The sequence below is a fragment of the Panulirus ornatus genome, chromosome 16, assembly GCF_036320965.1.
Source record: "Panulirus ornatus isolate Po-2019 chromosome 16, ASM3632096v1, whole genome shotgun sequence".
In the NCBI taxonomy this organism is placed as follows: Eukaryota; Metazoa; Arthropoda; class Malacostraca; order Decapoda; family Palinuridae; genus Panulirus; species Panulirus ornatus.
Window position 1 is genome coordinate 20,440,486 of NC_092239.1, and position 16,459 is coordinate 20,456,944.

General features: G+C 40.3%; 1 protein-coding gene across 1 annotated transcript in view; it reads right to left on the reverse strand.

Moving 5' to 3' along the window:
- Positions 1-16,459, reverse strand: part of LOC139754186 (UDP-glycosyltransferase UGT5-like) — a 209,065-nt gene that overhangs the window by 88,875 nt on the left and 103,731 nt on the right. The window contains exon 2 of the mRNA XM_071671397.1: positions 6,949-7,110. Within this exon, the coding sequence (XP_071527498.1) occupies positions 6,949-7,110 (162 nt within the window). The remainder of the gene's footprint in view (positions 1-6,948; positions 7,111-16,459) is intronic.

A 16,459-nucleotide genomic window follows, 5' to 3' on the forward strand; every position in this document is an offset into this window, starting at 1 on the left:
TTTCCTCAAACATACTACCTATCTCTCCTTTTTTCACATCTTGGTTACATCCACACACATTTAGACACCCCAATCTGAGCCTTCGAGGAGGATGAGCACTCCCCGCTTGACTGGTTCTGTTTCCCATTTTTGGAAGTTAAAATACAAGAAGGGGAAGATTTCTGGCCCCCGGCTCCCGTCCCCTCTAGTCGCCTTCTACAACACGTGAGGAATGCGTGGTAAGTATTCTTTCACCCCTATCCCCGAGGATAATATATATATATATATATATATATATATATATATATATATATATATATATATATATATATATATATATATATATATATTTATATATATATATATATATATATATATATATATATATATATATATATATATATATATATATATATATATATATATATATATATATTTATATATATATATATATATATATATATATATATATATATATATATATATATATATATATATATATATATATATATATACACATTAAGAAAATGTAAGAAATAATCTAGAAAACAGAAACTTCCAGCTTGAAATGAAATGAAAAATGAATGTCACATAATGGTTCAACCTCTGGCTATATATATATATATATATATATATATATATATATATATATATATATATATATATATATATATATATATATATATATATGTATGTGAGAAATACTTAGAAAAGCAAATGGATTTGTATGTAGCATTTATGGATTTGGAGAAGGCATATGATAGAGTTGATAGAGATGCTCTGTGGAAGGAATTAAGAAGATATGGTGTGGGAGGCAATTTGTTAGAAGCAGTAAAAAGTTTTATCGAGGATGTAAGGCATGTATACGTGTAGGAAGAGAGGAAAGTGATTGGTTCTCAGTGAATGTAGGTTTGTGGTAGGGTGTGTGATGTCTCCATGGTTGTTTAATTTGTTTATGGATGGGGTTGTTAGGGAAGTGAATGCAAGAGTTTTGGAAAGAGGGGCAAGTATTAAGTCTGCTGGGGATGAGAGAGCTTGGGAAGTGAGTCAGTTGTTGTTCGCTGATGATACAGCGCTGGTGGCTGATTCATGTGAGAAACTGCAGAAACTGGTGACTGAGTTTGGTAAAGTGCGTGAAAGAAGAAAGTTAAGAGTAAATGTGAATAAGAGCAAGGTAATTAGGTACAGTAGGGTTGAGGGTCAAGTCAATTGGGAGGTAAGTTTGAATGGAGAAAGACTGGAGGAAGTAAAGTGTTTTAGATATCTGGGAGTGGATCTGGCAGCGGATGGAACCATGGAAGCGGAAGTGGATCATAGGGTTGGGGAGGTTGCGAAAATCCTGGGAGCCCTGAAGAATGTGTGGAAGTTGAGAACATTATCTCGGAAAGCAAAAATGGGTATGTTTGAAGGAATAGTGGTTCCAACAATGTTGTATGGTTGCGAGGCGTGGGCTATGGTTAGAGTTGTGCGCAGGAGGATGGATGTGCTGGAAATGAGATATTTGAGGACAATGTGTGGTGTGAGGTGGTTTGATCGAGTAAGTAACGTAATGGTAAGAGAGATGTGTGGAAATAAAAAGGGCGTGGTTGAGAGAGCAAAAGAGGGTGTTTTGAAATGGTTTGGGCACATGAAGAGAATGAGTGAGGAAAGATTGACCAAGAGGATATATGTGTCGGAGGTGGAGGGAACGAGGAGAAGTGGGAGACCAAATTGGAGGTGGAAAGATGGAGTGAAAAAGATTTTGTGTGATCGGGGCCTGAGCATGCAGGAGGGTGAAAGGAGGGCAAGGAATAGAGTGAATTGGATCGATGTGGTATACTGGGGTTGACGTGCTGTCAGTGGATTGAATCAGGGCATGTGAAGCGTCTGGGGTAAACCATGGAAAGCTACGTAGGTGTGTATATTTGCGTGTGTGGACGTATGTATATATATGTGTATGGGGGGGGGTTGGGCCATTTCTTTCGTCTGTTTCCTTGCGCTACCTCGCAAACGCGGGAGACAGCGACAAAGCAAAAAAAGAAAAAAAAAAAAAAAAAAATATATATATATATATATATATATATATATATATATATATATATATATATATATATATATATATATATATATATATATATCCAAAATCCAGCATCGAACCTGGGACCCCTATGCCATAGGCGGGAATGCTGCATTCATGTCTGTAGGAGAGATGGCCAGAGAGCGTTATTGGATTACGTGTTAATTGATTGGCGCGTGAAAGAGAGACTTTTGGATGTTAATGTATTGAAAGGTGCACCTGGAGGGATGTCTGATCATTCTCTTGTGGAGGTAAAGGTGATGGTTTGTAGAGGTTTCCAGAAAAGAAGAGAGAATGTTTGAGTGAAGAGAGTAGTGAGAGTAAATGAGCTTGGGAAGGAGACTTGTGTGAGGGAGGACCAGGACAGACTGAGTGCAGAATGGAAAAAGGTGAGAGCAAAGGACGTAAGGGGAGTGGGGGAGTAATGGGATGAATATAAGGAAGCACTGATGGCTTGCGCAAAAGATGCTTGTGGCATCAGAAGCGTGGGAGGTGGGCAGCTTAGAGAGGGTAGCGAGTGGTGGGATGAAGAAGTAAGATCATTAGTGAAAGGGAAGAGAGATGCTTTTGGACGAGTTCTAATAATGCAAATGACTGGGAGTTGTATGAAATAAATAGCCAGGAGGTCAAGAGAAAGGTTCAAGAGGTGAAAAAGAGTGAGAGGTGAGAGAGTATCATTAAATTTTAAGGAGAATAAAAAGATGTTTTGGAAGGAGGTAAATAAAGTGCGTAAGACGAGAGAACACATGTGAGCATCGGTGAAGGGGTCTAACGGGGATGTAATAACAAGTAGTGGTGATGTGAGAAGGAGATGGAGTGAGTATTTTGAAGGTTTGTTGAATGTGTTTGATTATAGAGTGGCAGATATAGGGTGTTTTGGTCGAGGTGGTGTGCTAAGTGACAGGGTTAGGGAGAATGATTTGGTAAATAGAGAAGAGGTAGTGAAACCTTTGCAGAAGATGAAAGCCGGCAAGGCAGCGGGTTTGGATGGTATTGCAGTGGAATTTATTCATGGCTGCTAGAGAAGTGCCTGAGGATTGGCAGAATGCATGCATAGTGCCACTGTGCAAAGGCAAAGGGGATAAAGGTGAGCGTTCAAATTACAGAAAAATGAGTTTGTTGAGTATTCCTGGGAAATCATATGGGAGGGTACTTATTGAGAGGGTGAGGGCATGTACAGAGCATCAGATTGGGAAAGAGCAGTTTGGTTTCAGAAGTGGTAGAGGATGTGTGGATCAGGTGTTTGCTTTGAAGAATGTGTATGAGAAATACTTAGAAACAAACAGATTTTTATGTAACATTTTTGTAGCATATGATAGATTTTGATAGAGATGCTCTGAGGAAGGTATTAAGAATATATGGTTTGGGAAGCAAGTTGCTAGGGAGGTTGTTAGGGAGGTGAATGCAAGAGTTTTGGAGAGAGGGGCAAGTATGCAGTCTGTTGTGGATGAGAGGGCTTGGGAAGTGAGTCAGTTGTTGTTCGCTGATGATACAGCGCTAGTGTCTGGTTCGGGTGAGAAACTGCAGAAGCTGGTGACTGAGTTTGGTAAAGTGTGTGAAAGAAGAAAGCTGAGAGTAAATGCGAATAAGAGCAAGGTAATTAGGTACAGTAGGGTTGAGGGACAAGTCAACTGGGAGGTAAGTTTGAATGGAGAAAAACTGGAGGAAGTGAACCGTTTTAGGTATCTGGGAGTGAATCTGGCAGCGGATGGAACCATGGAAGCGGAAGTGAGTCACAGGGTGGGGGAGGGGGCAAAAGTTCTGGGAGCGTTGAAAAAGGTGTGGAAGTCGAGAACATTATATCGGAAAGCAAAAATGTGTGTGTTCGAAGGAATAGTGTTCCAACAATGTTATATGGTTGCGAGACGTGGGCTATAGATAGAGTTGTGCGGAGGAGGGTGTATGTGCTGGAAATGAAATGTTTGAGTGCAATATGTGGTGTGAGGTAGTTTGATCGAGTAAGTAATGAAGGGGTTAGAGAGATGTGTGGTAATAAAAAGAGTATGGTTGAAAGAGCAGAAGAGGGTGTTTTGACATGGTTTGGTCAAATGGAGAGAATGAGGGAGGAAAAATTGACAAAGAGGATATATGTGTCAGAGGTGCAGGGAGCGAGAAGTGGGAGACCAAATTGGAGGTGGAAGGATGGAGTGAAAAAGATTTTGAGCGATCGGGGCCTGAATGTGCAGGAGGGTGAAAGGCGTGCAAAGAATAGAGTGAATTGGAACGATGTGGTATACCGGGGTCGACGTGATGTCAATGGATTGAATCAGGGCATGTGAAGTGTCTGGGGTAAACCATGGAAAGTTTTGTGGGGCCTGGATGTGGAAAGGTATCTGTGGTTTCGGTGCCTCATACATGACAGCTAGAAACTGAGTGTAAACGAATGTGGCCTTTGTTGTCTTTTCCTAGCGCTACCTCGTGCGCGTGTGGGAGGAAGGGGTTGTCATTGCATGTGTGGCGGGGTGGCGACGGAAATTAATAAAAGCAGCAAGTATGAATTATGTACATAGGTATATATATATATATATATATATATATATATATATATATATATATATATATATATATATATATATATATATTTTTTTTTTTTTTTTTCTTTTTTTTTTTGCTTTGTCGCTGTCTCCCGCGTTTGCGAGGTAGCGCAAGGAAACAGACGAAAGAAATGGCCCAACCCACCCCCATACACATGTATACACATACGTCCACACACGCAAATATACATACCTACACAGCTTTCCATGGTTTATCACAGACGCTTCACATGCCCTGATTCAATCCACTGACAGCACGTCAACCCCGGTATACCACATCGATCCAATTCACTCTATTCCTTGCCCTCCTTTCACCCTCCTGCATGTTCAGGCCCCGATCACACAAAATATTTTTCACTCCATCTTTCCACCTCCAATTTGGTCTCCCAATTCTCCTCGTTCCCTCCACCTCCGACACATATATCCTCTTGGTCAATCTTTCCTCACTCATTCTCTCCATGTGCCCAAACCATTTCAAAACACCCTCTTCTGCTCTCTCAACCACGCTCTTTTTATTTCCACACATCTGTCTTATCCTTACGTTACTTACTCGATCAAACCACCTCACACCTCACATTGTCCTCAAACATCTCATTTCCAGCACATCCATCCTCCTGCGCACAACTCTATCCATAGCCCACGCCTCGCAACCATACAACATTGTTGGAACCACTATTCCTTCAAACATACCCATTTTTGCTTTCCGAGATAATGTTCTCGACTTCCACACATTCTTCAAGGCTCCCAGGATTTTCGCCCCCTCCCCCACCCTATGATCCACTTCCGCTTCCATGGTTCCATCCGCTGCCAGATCCACTCCCAGATATCTAAAACACTTTACTTCCTCCAATTTTGCTCCATTCAAACTTACCTCCCAATTGACTTGACCCTCGACCCTACTGTACCTAATAACCTTGCTCTTATTCACATTTACTTTCAACTTTCTTCTTTCACACACTTTACCAAACTCAGTCACCAGCTTCTGCAGTTTCTCACATGAATCAGCCACCAGCGCTGTATCATCAGCAAACAAAAACTGACTCACTTCCCAAGCTCTCTCATCCCCAACAGACTTCATACTTGCCCCTCTTTCCAAAACTCTTGCATTTACCTCCCTAACAACCCCATCCATAAACAAATTAAACAACCATGGAGACATCACACACCCCTGCCGCAAACCTACATTCACTGAGAACCAATAACTAATATATATATATATATATATATATATATATATATATATATATATATATATATATATATATATATATATATATATATATATATATATATATATATTGTTGTTGAAGAAAGTAATATGTTTTGCACAGTTTAAATACCTAATTTGATATTTGTAGAAATATTATGGGTATGATTCAAGCTCTGGTCGTTATTTTCTTATTCTAAAAGACGAGTTACCTGATACACTCATTGTATTCAAATGAGATTTTTGAATTAATGGTCTGTATAAGTTTTCTGTCTTGATGGCAAGATTCTGCAGAATCTCAAAGAACCTCATGATTTTTATAATATAGTACAATATCAATGGCATATACAATAATTGTGTAATTCCTTTTGATACATGTGTAAGGGATTATTTACCATTTTGTTTGCCATAGATAATGTTTGGTTTCGGTGCATTACACATGAAAGCTGGAGACTGAGTGTGAATGAATGTGGCCTTTTTTGTTTTTTATGTGGCCTTTTTTGTTTTTTTCATGGCACTACTTCGCTGAAGTGGGTGGATGCTATTTCCTGTGTGGCAGAGTGGCAGCGGAAATGGATTAAGGCAAGCAAGTGTAAATATATATTCATGTGTGTGTATATGTGTATATATGTATATGTGCATGTATGGGTGTTTATGTATATATATATATATATATATCCCTGGGGATAGGGGAGAAAGAATACTTCCCACGTATTCCCTGCGTGTCGTAGAAGGCGACTAAAAGGGAAGGGAGCGGGTGGCTGGAAATCCTCCCCTCTCGTTTTTTTTTTTTTTTTTTCCAAAAGAAGGAACAGAGAAGGGGGCCAGGTGAGGATATTCTCTCTAAGGCCCAGTCCTCTGTTGATAACGCTACCTCGCTAATGCGGGAAATGGCGAATAGTACAAAAGAAAGAAAGAATATATATATATATATATATATATATATATATATATATATATATATATATATATATATATATATATATATATATATATATATACCACGGGGCGCCTTCGAACCCTGGTCAGGGCGTCCGGCCACCTCGGCCGCACGGAGGTTAAAAGACACACACACACTAGACTTGGTGGTTTTGATGTAGTTATCTTGATTGTTTGTTATCCTAGAACTAGCACTGAAAACCTGACCTGTTTCTCCAACTGACATGACTGACCTGATTGTTGTTGTCAGCCAAGGCGTTGGCGATGCTCATGAAGAAGTTCTTATGGCTCTTGGAGGTGACGGGCCCCAGGAAGAGCACCCTTGCCCCCTGCACCACCTCCAGCGTCGAGGACATCACCATCACCCATGCTGCCACAGGCACCCACCACTGCATCTGGTGATCACACAGATTAATCACATGTGCACGATGATGCAACCCTTGAGCAATGATGGTGTGGCCCATGACCATGACTGCCTAGCCTTTGACCTGACCTTTAAAGGGCGAGGTCATGTTCTAGGGTTTAAGTATAGTAGCTGGGTGACTGCCTTAGTGGAAAGCCCTCCGAAACATGGAGAATTTTCCAAAGGAGTTTACTAACACCTCCCCCCCCCCACACACACACACGAGTGACACAGGTGTATTAGTGCAACCTTATATAATACAGGTATATTAGTGCAACCTTATATGGTACAGGTGTATTAGTGTAACCATATAATATGCAGGAGTATTAGTGTAATCATATATGATACAGGTGTATTAGCGTAACCATACATGATACAGGTGTATTTGTGTAACCATATATGATACAGGTGTATTAGTGTAACCATATAAGATACAAGTGTATTAGTGTAACCATATAAGATACAGGTGTATTAGTGTAACCCTTTATGACACAATTGTATTTGTGTAACCATATATGATATAGGTGTATTAGTGTAACCCTTTATGATGCAATTGTATTAGTGTAACCATATATGATACAGGTGTATTAGTGTAACCCTTTATGACGCAATTGTATTAGTGTAACCTTACATGATACAGGTGTATTAGTGTAACCTCTTCTGATATAGGTGTATTAGTGTAACCATATAAGATACAATTGTATCAGTGTAACAATATATGATACAGGTGTATTAGTGTAATCATATATGATACATGTGTATTAGTGTAACCATATAAGATACAGGTGTATTAGTGTAACCATATATGATACAGGTGTATTAATGTAACCATATATGATACAGGTGTATCACTAATACACATGAAACAACCAACAAACCAATATATTCACCAGAAAATTCTGCTGGATGCATCTATAAAGTGCCATGTGGAAATTGTGATAAAGCTTATGTTGGGCAGACTGGAAAGGATCTTTCTGTTGGACTTAAGCAACATAAGTATAGTATAAGAACGGGACAAGAATCAAATGCCTTGTTTAATCACGTTAAAAACTATGATCATTGTATTGACTGGAATAATGCCATCTCATTATGAACTCTGAGTCAATTACCACGAGAAATATCATTAAATCTTCTATTATCAAATACACAAAGAATTATAATCTTAATATTAGTGATGGTGTATACAAATTAGAAAACTTTATTGTTGATCAAATTTGTAAAATGACAAGTTTATGAACGCACGTTGTCTGTCTTGGACAATCGCATGTTTACCAAATGACGTCCTAGCTACGTCTATTCGTTGTATATCAGCTGACTGTTATATTTCTCTCTTGTTTCTCCCCTGATGATGTGATTATTACACGAAAGTGCACTTGGGAACTTATCGTGTTTCATTTTACCCGTGGACTCATAGGAATATATATATATATTTTTTTATATCTTTTTTTTATTTTGCTTTGTCGCTGTCTCCCGCGTTAGCGAGGTAGCGCAAGGAAACAGACGAAAGAATGGCCCAACCCGCCCACATACACATGTATATACATACACGTCCACACACGCAAATATACATACCTATACATCTCAATGTACACATATATATACACACAGAGACATATACATATATACACATGTACATAATTCATACTGTCTGCCTTTATTTGTTCCCATCGCCACCACGCCACACATGGAATATCAACCCCGTCCCCCCTCATGTGTGCGAGGTAGCGCTAGGAAAAGACAACGAAGGCCACATTCGTTCACACTCAGTCTCTAGCTGTCATGTAATAATGCACCGAAACCACAGCTCCCTTTCCACATCCAGGATTCACACAACCTTCCAAGGTTTACCCCAGACGCTTCACATGCCCTGGTTCAATCCATTGACAGCACGTCGAGCCCGGTATACCACATCGTTCCAATTCACTCTATTCCTTGTACGCTTTTCACCCTCCTGCATGTTCAGGCCCCGATCACACAAAATCTTTTTCACTCCATCTTTCCACCTCCAATTTGGTTTCCCACTTCTCGTTCCCTCCACCTCTGACACATATATCCTCTTGGTCAATCTTTCCTCACTCATTCTCTCCATGTGCCCAGACCATTTCAAAACACCCTCTTCTGCTCTCTCAAACACACTCTTTTTATTTCCACACATCTCTCTTACCCTTACATTACTTACTCGATCAAACCACCTCAACCACATATTGCCCTCAAACATCTTATTTCCAGCACATCCACCCTCCTGCGCACAACTCTATCCACAGCCCACGCCTCGCAACCATACAACATTGTTGGAACCACTATTCCTTCAAACATACCCATTTTTGCTTTCCTAGATAATGTTGTCGACTTCCAAACAATCTTCAATACACCCAGAATTTTCGCCCCCTCCCCCACCCTATGATTCACTTCCGCTTCCATGGTTCCATCCTCTGCCAGATCCACTCCCAGATATCTAAAACACTTTACTTCCTCCAGTTTTTCTCCATTCAAACTTACCTTCCAATTGACTTGACCCTCAACCATACTGTACCTAATAACTTTGCTCTTATTCACATTTACTCTTAACTTTCTTCTTTCACACACTTTACCAAACTCAGTCACCAGCTTCTGCAGTTTCTCACATGAATCAGCCACCAGCGCTGTATCATCAGCGAACAACAACTGACTCACTTCCCAAGCTCTCTCATCCAGAACAGACTGCATACTTGCCCCTCTTTTCAAAACTCTTGCATTCACCTCCCTAACAACCCCATCCATAAACAAATTAAACAACCATGGAGACATCACACACCCCTGCCGCAAACCTACATTCACTGAGAACCAATCACTTTCCTCTCTTCCTACACGTACACATGCCTTACATCCTCGATAAAAACCTTTCACTGCTTCTAGCAACTTGCCTCCCACACCATATATTCTTAAAACCTTCCACAGAGCATCTCTATCAACTCTATCATATGCCTTCTCCAGATCCATAAATGCTACATACAAATCCATTTGTTTTTCTAAGTATTTCTCACATACATTCTTCAAAGCAAACACCTGATCCACACATCCTCTACCACTTCTGAAACCACACTGCTCTTCCCCAATCTGATGCTCTGTACATGCCTTCACCCTCTCAATCAATACCCTCCCATATAATTTACCAGGAATACTCAACAAACTTATACCTCTGTAATTTGAGCAATCACTCTTATCCCCTTTGCCTTTGTACAATGGCACTATGCAAGCATTCCGCCCATCCTCAGGCACCTCCCCATGAATCATACATACATTAAATAACCTTACCAACTAGTCAACAATACAGTCACCCCCTTTTTTGATATATTCCACTGCAATACCATCCAAACCTGCTGCCTTACCGGCTTTCATCTTCCGCAAAGCTTTTACTACCTCTTCTCTATTTACCAAATCATTTTCCCTAACCCTCTCACTTTGCACACCACCTCGACCAAAACACCCTGTATCTGCCACTCTATCATCAAACACATTCAACAAACCTTCAAAATACTCACTCCATCTCCTTCTCACATCACCATTACTTGTTATCACCTCCCCATTAGCCCCCTTCACTGAAGTTCCCATTTTCTCCCTTTTCTTACGCACTTTATTTACCTCGTTCCGAAAGATCTTTTTATTCTCCCTAAAATTTAACGATACTCTCTCACCCCAGCTCTCATTTGCCCTCTTTTTCACCTCTTGCACCTTTCTCTTGACCTCCTGCCTCTTTCTTTTATACCTCTCCCACTCATTTGCATTTTTTCCGTGCAAAAAACGTCCAAATGCCTCTCTCTCCTCTTTCATTAATAATCTTACTTCTTCATCCCACCACTCACTACCCTTTCTAATCTGCACACCTCCCACCCGTCTCATGGCACAAGCATTTTTTCCGCAAGCCATCACTGCTTCCCTAAATACATCCCATTCCTCCCCCACTCCCCTTACGTCCTTTGTTCTCACCTTTTTCCATTCTGTATTCAGTCTCTCCTGGTTCTTCCTCACATAAGTCTCCTTCCTAAGCTCACTTACTCTCACCACTCTCTTCACCCAAACATATATGTATATATATATACAACATATATGTTATTCCATGTGTGGCGGGGTGGCGATGGAAACAAATAAAGGCAGACAGTATGAATTATGTACATGTGTATATATGTATACGTCTGTGTGTGTATATATATGTGTACATTGAGATGTATAGGTATGTATATTGTGCGTGTGTGGAAATGTATGTATATACATGTGTATGTGGGCGGGTTGGGCCATTCTTTCGTCTGTTTCCTTGCGCTACCTCGCTAACGCGGGAGACAGCGACAAAGCAAAATAAATAATAAAAATAAACATATATGTATGTATATATATATATATATATATATATATATATATATATATATATATATATATATATATATACATATATATATATATATATATATATATATATATATATATATATGTATATATATATATATATATATATATATATATATATATATATATATATATATATATATATATATATATATATCGTATTTTAACTTTCTAAATGGGAAAACAGAAGGAGTCACGCGGGGAGTGCTCATCCTCCTCGAAGGATGAGATTGGGGTGTCTAAATGTGTGTGGATGTAACAAAGATGAGAAAAAAGGAGAGATAGGTAGTATGTTTGAGGAAAGGAGCCTGGATGTTTTGGCTCTGAGTGAAACGAAGCTCAAAGGGAAAGGGGTAGAGTAGTTTGGGAATGTCTTGGGAGTAAAGTCAGGGGTTAGTGAGAGGACAAGAGCAAGGGAAAGAGTGGCACTACTCATGAAACAGGAGTTGTGGGAGTATGTGATAGAGTGTAAGAAAGTAAACTCTAGATTGATATGGGTAAAATTGAAAGTTGATGGAGAGAGATGGGTGAGTATTGGTGCATATGCACTTGGGCATGAGAAGAAAGATCATGAGAGGCAAGTGTTTTGGGAGCAGCTGAATGAGTGTGTTAGTGGTTTTGATGCACAAGACCGGGTTATAGTGATGGGTGATTTGAATACAAAGGTGAGTAATGTGGCAGTTGAGGGAATAATTGGTATACATGGGGTTTTCAGTGTTGTAAATGGAAATGGTGAATAGCTTGTAGATTTATGTGCTGAAAAAGGACTGGTGATTGGGAATACCTGGTTTAAAAAGCGAGATATACATAAGTATACGCATGTAAGTGGGAGAGATGGCCAGAAAGCGTTATTGGATTACGTGTTAATTGATAGGGCGCGAAAGAGAGACTTTTGGATGTTAATGTGGTGAGAGGTGCAACTGGAGGGATGTCTGATCATTATCTTGTGGAGTCGAAGGTGAAGATATATGAGGGGGGAGGGGGATGTTATTCCTTGTGTGGCGGGGTAGCGACGGGGGTGAGTAGGGGCAGACAGTGTGAATTGTGTGCATGTGTGTATATGTGTCTGTCTGTGTGTGTATATATGTGTGTACGTTGGGATGTGTGGGTGTGTATGTTTGCGTGTGTGGACGTGTGTGTGTGTGTGTGTGTGCATGTGTGTGGGGGTGGGTTGGGCCATTTCTTTCGTCTGTTTCCTTGCGCTACCTCGCAGGCGCGGGAGACAGCGAGAAAGCAAAATAAATAAATAAATAAATAAATATATATATATATATATATATATATATATATATATATATATATATATATATATATATATATATATATATATATATATATATATATCATTTAGCTTTGTTGCTGTCTCCCGCGTTAGCGAGGTAGTGCAAAGAAACAGACGAAAGAATGGCCCAACCCACCCACATACACATGTATATACATACACGTCCACACACGCAAATATACATACCTATACATCTTAACGTATACATATATATACACACACAGAAATATACATATATACACATGTACATAGTTCACACTGTCTGCCTTTACTCATTCCCATCGGCACCAGGCCACACACGAAATAACAACCCCATCCCTCCTCATGTGCGCGAGGTAGCGATGGGAAAAGACAATAAACGCCACATTCGTTCACACTCAGTCTCTAGCTGTCATGTAATAATGCACAGAAACCACAGCTCCCTTTCCACATCCAGGCCCCACAGAACTTTCCATGGTTTACACCAGACGCTTCACATGCCCTGATTCAATCCATTGACATCACGTCGACCCCGGTAGACCACATCGTTCCAATTCACTCTATTCTTTGCACGCCTTTCACCCTCCTGCATGTTCAGGCCCCGATCACTCAAAATCTTTTTCACTCCATCTCTCCACCTCCAATTTGGTCTCCCACTTCTCCTCGTTCCCTCCACCTCTAACACATATATCCCCTTGGTCAATCTTTCCTCACTCATTCTGTCCATTCTGTCCATTCTGTCGTAACCAAACCATTTCAAAACACCTTCTTCTGCTCTCTCAACCACACTCTTTTCACTACCACACATCTCTCTTACACTGTTATTACTTACTCGATCAAACCAACTCACACCATATATTGTCCTCAAACATCTCATTTGTAGCACATCCACCCTCCTCCGCACAACTCTATCCATAGCCCACGGCTCGCAACCATATAACATTGTTGGAACCACTATTCCTTCAAACATACCCATTTTTGATTTCCGAGATAATGTTCTCGACTTCCACACATTCTTCAACGCTCCCAGAACTTTCGTCCCCTACCCCACACTATGATTCAATTCCCCTTCCATGGTTCCATCCGCTGCCAAATCCACTCCCAGATATCTAAAACACTTCACTTTTTCCAGTTTTCTCCATTCAAACTTATCTCCCAGTTGACTTGTTCCTCAACCCTACTGTACCTAACAACCTTGCTCTTATTCACATTTACTCTCAACTTTCTTTTACACACTTTACCAAACTCAGTCACCAGCTTCTGCAGTTTCTCATATGAATCAGCCACCAGCGCTGTATCATCAGCGAACAACAACTGACTCACTTCCCAAGCTCTCTCATCCACAACAGACTGCATACTTGCCCCTCTTTCCAAAACTCTTGCATTCACCTCTTTAATAACCCCATCCATAAACAAATTAAACAACCATGGAGATATCACATACCCTGCTGCAAACGTACATTCACTGAGAACCAATCACTTTTCTCTCTTCTTGCACGGACACATGCCTTACATCCTCGATAAATACTTTTCACTGCTTCTAACAACTTGCCTCCCACACCATATATTCTTAATACCTTCCTCAGAGCAACTGCATCAACTCTGTCATATGCCTTCTCCAGATCCATAAATGCTACATAAAAATCCATTTGCTTTTCTAGGTATTTCTCATATACATTCTTCAAAGCAGATACCTGATCGACACCTCCTCTACCACTTTTGAATCCACACTGCTCTGCCCCAATCTGACCTCTGTACATGCCTTCACATTCTTAATCAATACCCTCCCATATAATTTCCCAAGAATACTCAACAAACTTATACCTCTGTAATTTCAGCACTTACTTTTAACCCCTTCACCTTTGCATAATGGCACTATGGAAGCATTTCACCAATTCTCCGGCACCTCAGCATGAGTCATACACACATTAAATAACCTCACCAACCAATCAACAATACGGTCACCCCTTTCCTAATAAATTCCACTGCAATATCATTCAAACACGCTGCATTGCCGGCTTTCATCTTCTACAAAGATTTTACTACCTCTTCTCTGTTTACCAAATAATTTTCCCAAGCACTCTCACTTTGCACACCACCTCGACCAAAACACCCTATATCTGCCACTCTATCATCAAACACATTCAATAAGCCTTCAAAATACTCACTCCATCTCCTTCTCACATCACCACTACTTGTCATTACAGCCCCATTAGCCCCCTTCATTGAAGTCTCCATTTGTTCCCTTGTCTTACGCACTTTATTTACCTTCTTCCAAAACATCTTTTTATTCTCCCTAAAATTTAATGATACTCTCTCACCCCAACTCTCATTTGCTCACTTTTTCACTTTCTGCACCTTTCTCTTGACCTCTTGCCTCTTTCTTTTATACATCTGTAACTCATTTGCATTATTTCGCTGCAAAAATCGTCCGAATGCCTCTCTCTTCTCTTTCATTAATAATCTTACCTCTTCATCCCACCACTCACTACCCTTTCTAATCTGCCCACCTCCCACGCTTCTCATGCCACAAGCATCTTTTGCGGAAGCCATCACTGCTTCCCTAAATACATCCCATTCCTCCCCCACTTCCCTTACCTCTTTTGTTCTCACCTTTTTCCATTCTGTACTCAGTCTTTTCTTGTACTTCCTCATACAAGCCTCCTTCCCAAGCTCACTTACTCTCACCACTCTTTTCACCCCAACATTGTCTCTTCTTTTCTGAAAACCTCTACAAATCTTCACTTTCGCCTCCACAAGATAATGATCAGACATCCCTCCAGTTGCACCTCTCAGCACATTAACATACAAAAGTCTCTCTTTCGCGCGCCTATCAATTAACACGTAATCCAATAACGCTCTCTGGCCATCTCTTCTACTTACATACGTATACTTATGTATATCTCTCTTTTTAAACCAGGTATTCCCAATCACCAGTCCTTTTTCAGCACATAAATATACAAGCCCTTCACCATTTCCGTTTACAACAATGAACACCCCATGTACGCCAGTTATTCCCTTAACTGCCACATTACTCACCCTTGCATTCCAATCACCCATCTCTGTAACCTGGTGTCGTGCATCAAAACCATTAACACATTCAATCAGCTGCTCCCAAAACACTTGCCTCTCATGATCTTTCTTTTCATGACCAGGTGCATATGCACCAATCATTACCCACCTCTCTCCATCCGCTTTCAGTTTTACCCATATCAATCTAGAGTTTACTTTCTTACACTCTATCACATACTCTCTCCACTCCTGTTTCATGAGTAGTGCTACTCATTCCCTTGCTCTTGTCCTCTCACTAACCCCTGACTTTACTCCAGAGACATTCCCAAACCAATGGTCCCCTTTATCCTTAAGCTTCGCTTCACTCAGAGACAAAACATCCAGGTTCCTTTCCTCAAAGATACTACCTATCTCTCCATTTTTCTCATCTTGGTTACATCTACCCACATATAGACACCCCATTCTGAGCTTTCGAGGAGGATGAGCACTCCCTGCGTGACTCCTTCTTCTGTTTCCCCTTTTAGAAAGTTAATATACAAGGAGGGGAGGGTTTCCAGCCCCCCGCTCCCGTCCCCTTTAGTCGCTTTCCACGACACGTGAGGAATGCGTGGGAAGTATTCTTTCTCCCCTATCCCTAGGGATAAGATATATATATATATATATATATATATATATATATATATATATA